The sequence below is a fragment of the Solanum tuberosum genome, unplaced genomic scaffold (assembly GCF_000226075.1).
Source record: "Solanum tuberosum cultivar DM 1-3 516 R44 unplaced genomic scaffold, SolTub_3.0 scf00280, whole genome shotgun sequence".
In the NCBI taxonomy this organism is placed as follows: Eukaryota; Viridiplantae; Streptophyta; class Magnoliopsida; order Solanales; family Solanaceae; genus Solanum; species Solanum tuberosum.
The window spans coordinates 856923-862054 of NW_006239205.1; the positions used below are offsets into that span (position 1 = coordinate 856923).

General features: G+C 35.1%; 1 protein-coding gene across 4 annotated transcripts in view; it reads right to left on the reverse strand.

Moving 5' to 3' along the window:
- The window catches only part of LOC102582126 (transcription factor bHLH128-like), a 7166-nt gene extending 2991 nt beyond the window's left edge, over positions 1-4175 (reverse strand). Inside the window, exons 1-5 of one of the 4 annotated variants that reach the window (XM_015314125.1) lie at positions 4075-4175; positions 2656-2969; positions 1871-2008; positions 1454-1519; positions 911-979 (exon numbers count right to left, since the gene is read on the reverse strand). In XM_015314125.1, coding sequence (XP_015169611.1) covers positions 911-979; positions 1454-1519; positions 1871-2008; positions 2656-2969; positions 4075-4081 — 594 coding nt within the window. In that variant the 5' untranslated portion in view covers positions 4082-4175. Of the gene's footprint in view, positions 1-910; positions 980-1453; positions 1520-1870; positions 2009-2655; positions 2979-3423; positions 3450-3825; positions 4050-4074 lie in introns of those variants that run through there. The other 3 variants (XM_015314124.1, XM_006358754.2, XM_015314126.1) reach the window with 3 other exon arrangements.
- Positions 4176-5132: the final 957 nt, after the last annotated feature.

Consider the following 5132-nt stretch of genomic DNA (forward strand, 5'->3'; position numbering starts at 1 on the left):
CGGTCCATCTGCCGGGCTTATGGGGGTCCGTGCAGGTGGTTTCTTTTATTGTGCACGAGCGTACCCGTCGGGTTTATGGGAGCCCGGCGGAGTTAGTTAGATTGCTTGTCTTTGTTGCCTGTACGCTCGTGTACATACCCCCATTTACTACTCTTTGCACTTGATGTGACCCTTTATTTGCATTTCAGTTTACTTTTGCTTATCTTGCTCAGTCGGCTGATGATGCCTACTGGGTACCTATTTTTTTGGTACTCATGCTACGCTCTGCATCTATTTCGTGATGCAGGTCCGGGCACTAGTAGCCAGCGTTGATCGAGCTTGGAGCAGACTGATCCGGAGACGGGAGTGAGCACACGACGTTTTGTACTATTTCAGTCTCCATCTGTATATATAGACTTGTCTTTTTCCTTTCGAGACAGTCCAGTCTCTGTTGTCCACTTTTGGGACTTGTACTCATTTTGTTAGTAGCTCTGTACTAGTGACTTCCAGGTTCTGGGAGGGATCTTTATTTGTGTATATATTTTTGGTTTGCTTCCGCCTGTTTATATTGTTATTTGCCTACTCTTGTTTAGTTTCTACCCTCAGACCCATTACTTGTTGTTCCGGGTTACGGGTTGGCTTACCTACTGGTGGGTTATAGTAGGTGCCATCATGACTTGAGAAATCGGGTCGTGACAAAACATCATGTGAGAATATAAGATGTGTTACTTGGGACAAAAATGTTGTGCTAGTGTCTGATCCTCCAAAAATGCATAGCTATTGGAGGATCTAATCTAACACACCCAACAGTATCATTGAAGAGTCTGAGCAACATAGAGTATAAGTATTTTAATTTTGTACCTAGGTGCATGCAATATGATAGATTACGTAAAGCAGCAAAGCAGTAAGGTTGATCAATTTATTCACCCACCTGAACCTGATCTTGAAGGGTTCGAATGTGCTGCACTGCTAGATCCAGCATGTCAGCGTAGCTCGTTTGCTGCAAAAACAAACAAGAAAATATTGTTAATATTGGAGTGTAGCTCGTTTGCTGCAATAAAATTTGCAGCTCAAGCATGTTCCAATAAGTGCAAATTGAGAAAATATTGTGAAGTGGAACATAAGAAAAGAAAGCATACAATCAAGATTACTGAAAGACTAGTTTTTTGTTTACACAAAATCTATACATATTCAATAAATTGATGAATAACAGCATTTTAGCATGCCAAGTAACAATTATCCAATTGAATAGCACGCCACTTCCAATAGCTAATTTTCTTTGTTCCAAGCAAACATGATTACAGAGTTATAGTATATGAAGCACTTCATAGATAGCTATAATTTATAATTGCAGAGCTATACTGCAAGTTCGGCTTAAAACTTAATGACACTCATCCCCCTCCAACACCATAAAGACATTTCTTGTGATACTCTTCTCTCACACAAAAGTTAATGTGAAATGAGCAAACTATACCTTGTCCATGTTTGGAACAAGATCTTGTAACTTCTTTAGTTTCCCACTAATTCTGGTTCTTCTTTCCTGCATAAGATAAGAAAAGAAAAGAAAAGAATGTTCATTATCACGTATTAGAAAAAACAAAACATAGCTATGATGATCCAAATTTTGAGGAAAAGTATTTCAAATGCCGCAACTACTACATGTTGATAACTACATCTAGTGTTACATAATGGAAAAATTGCCATTTAAAATCAGTGGCTGGACAGTTGCATCAGCTTCAGATAGTATCTTGAACTTCATTCTCAATCAAAGCCATATAAATTGAAATGGAGCAAGGGAAAAATAAATTGATAAAGTTCAATTGGATTTTTATTTCTTTGTTCATTATAAGGGCCAAGAGTAAAGGAATGACTTAAGAAATATGAAGATCACCCTTTCTGCAATGCTGCGAGGATGAGTAGCACAACCACGCTTGGCACGAATTTTGCAAGGAACAGAATCCTCGGGGATGTGCAGCAATCTATCCATAGATGCCATTTCTAGTGCTGTCTGAGACAAGCCAAACTGAAACTGAAATGGTTCAAAAATCGAAAAACATCAGTTCATCCTCCCACAAGTAATAAAAATGCAGTTTTCATCAATTTTTGTGAGAGTTACGCACGAGAAACATGATTGAGTATGCCAACATGGATTATTTTGTCTGTTTTATTTTACATACTTCTGCAGAAAGAAAACAAACACATATACAGAATGTAGTTGTAAGGTTGTTAAGGGGAAAAATGTAGAGGAAGTATATCTATCGCTGTTGACATGTTGAAAACACAGACGTCAAACATTGAAGGTTTATGTGTTTTCTGATAGTGAGTATCAAGTTCATATTAGCTGGAAGAAAAAAGAAAGGTAGGGAATTAGGGATAAAAGAATGCAAGCGAAAAAACAAATTATCAACTTTTACAAAGATTTCAGATAAGGGGAAATAACAGATTTTGAATCAGTTGTTAAGGTCACCAAATCAAAGCACATGACATGTTTTCATCTAGAAGGTTAACATCATTAAAATTACATCTCACTTTTTCACATAAATGTTGTTAACTTTAGGCATATCACATGCACAACTCTAGATTTCAGGATAAAGAAAACATGACCCTTAAACACTCACAACTAAAAATACAATTTCTCCAGAGAAACATACTTGCACAAAGTTGCAGTTATATTACCTGAGTTTCCCCATCATCGAGCCCATTGACAATGTCATTGCTAATCTGCTTGGCTCGTTTGCCTGGTGTGACAGAGAACATTATAGAGTTGTTATCTTCCCAAGAACCCATTGCGAAACTACTTGCACTGGCATAAGAATGTGTTGACTTTCTGTGGCCATTGGCTATACTGGTCCCTTCAATATCCTCATTTTCCTCTGCTATTTGAGAGAGAGCTTCTTGCCTAGTGAAGCTGAGCTGAGAGTTCAGCCTTGTTATTCCCCGGCTACTATCTCCACCGCCTTTTGAGTTATAGCTTCCTCTCCCCATTGAAACTGAAAATCCTAACGTCAAGTCAAACTAGAATTATATTACGAGTTATGGTAACGAGGTCTTTTTTACCAAATTAAAATCTTTACAATATATTAGATATGAATCTTTTCGTGGGTGTGACTCAAAAATGTCACCACAAAAGCTGATAGTTCTAGTGTGACCCTTGTAGTCTCCATGGAAAAGTATTTGGTTTCATTTGTCTCTATATATTAAGGTCTTCTTTGACAAAATTAAAGGATATTACAGACATAACATAAAGAGATCCTCTTTTCCACATCAAATTGTTTGACTTTCATTCGATAACTAAATTCTACAGGTGCGTGTCGGATCCTCCAAAAATAGTGTATTTTTGAAGGATCCGACACGGGTGCGCATTATTTTTGGAGAGTCCGAGCAACTTAGAATATTACTACTCAAACTATAGATAAAACCAACGACAACAAGATATACACAGACCTTACCCTACCTTGTTAGGTAGAGAGATTGTTTCCGGTAGACCCTCAGGTCAAAACAACTAATCTACTAAAGCTCCATTTCATGGGATATATGGAGGAAAATATTACCTAGTGTTTTGTCTTTGTTAGGAACTGAACCTAGGACCTTATCAGTGGCGGATCTATAGAGTTGACCACTAGACAGAACAGAATATGAACAGTAAATGTAAAAGTCCTAGATTTAAATAATTTTTTTATATAAGTCATCATTTAAATTTTATCACTATTTTCAGAAGTTGTGAAAATATAACCTTTAAAACTAACAAAACATTTAAGTTTGTTTAATGTCTACAAAATTTAAGATCACAATCAAGTCATTTCTTATAAGATTTTCAATTTACTATCTAGAAGGTTCATAAATTACCAGAACAAATAAAAATAGGATCATCTGCTAAACAGTTGACCATAAAAGTTTCAGAAAATATCTTAGAAGGGTAGAAAAAGGAGTCTGGTAAAAAAACATCAATTATTGTAAAACTAGTAAAGCACTCAAAAACATTGGGCTGGTTTTAGGTGGCGGCTAAGATATAAATTATATATATATGATGATAATAATGGATAGAGCAAGTGGGAATAACGGGTCAAGTAAATACCCATGCACGTGATAACTCACCAGTCATGGAATTTTAGGAGCTGTTTGGTGAATGTATCTTGACCTCAAAATAAGTAAAAATGGATTCAAAGAATCGTAGGCACAATCACCATCAATTAAATAAAGGGACAAAACCCCTTCCCTTTTCTTTATTCATTATTTTATTGGCTAGTTGGTACTTTAGTAGAATTTTATATAATGTCAACTTGCTATTTGAAAGTTTGGACCCCACCAAAAAAAATGCTCACTTCCTCCAATAAGGAGCTTCTTGCTAAGATTATGATTAAGGAAACAAGAAAATAATAATATCTATATTGCTCATTGGGGCACAAGTGACAACTTGTTCTATAAAGCTACTTAATAATTCGAAAATGGCCACTTATATCTCTACTTGTACAATACTCGTATAAAATACAAAGACCACAAAACATTTTTTGGCCCCTAAAAGTTCTTCAATTTTGTCTATTACATTACTATACAGTTATACAATATTTTGTATCTTGATATTTCGTTAAAAATATTTTTCTTAAGACCTTACTTCAAATAACTTTTTTTAGCCTAAAGTTTCACTATCCCACAAAGGTAGGGGTAAAGTCTAGTACATCTTATCCTCCCTAGACCTTATTTGTGGAATTACACTTATATGTTTTTGTTGTTATTATTATTATTATAGGAATAAATTTAAAAGAAAATGGAGCTACATAAAATGAAACAAAACGAGTAATATGTCCCAAGTTGTACTTGTTTAATTTATTTATTTATTACTATTTTATTTGGGTTGAAGAAGAGAAAACTACAACATAACTAATGGAATAGATTCGTGCTCAAGAAGCACACCAACCTCTAATGTATCAATTTCTACAAGTGGAAAAAATGAATAAAGGAACCCCAACACCACTTTATTGACTCATTCAAGTTTGTGTGACATAATGAACATGACTTAGTTCATACACACATTAACTTAAGAAACTAATACAGCGATTAAAGGTCTAATAGTAGACCTAAACCTAACCTAGAGTAGATTATAATTATTAAAAAAAATTAATAGAGAATAAATTGCCTTATTTCGAGGTCAAAAC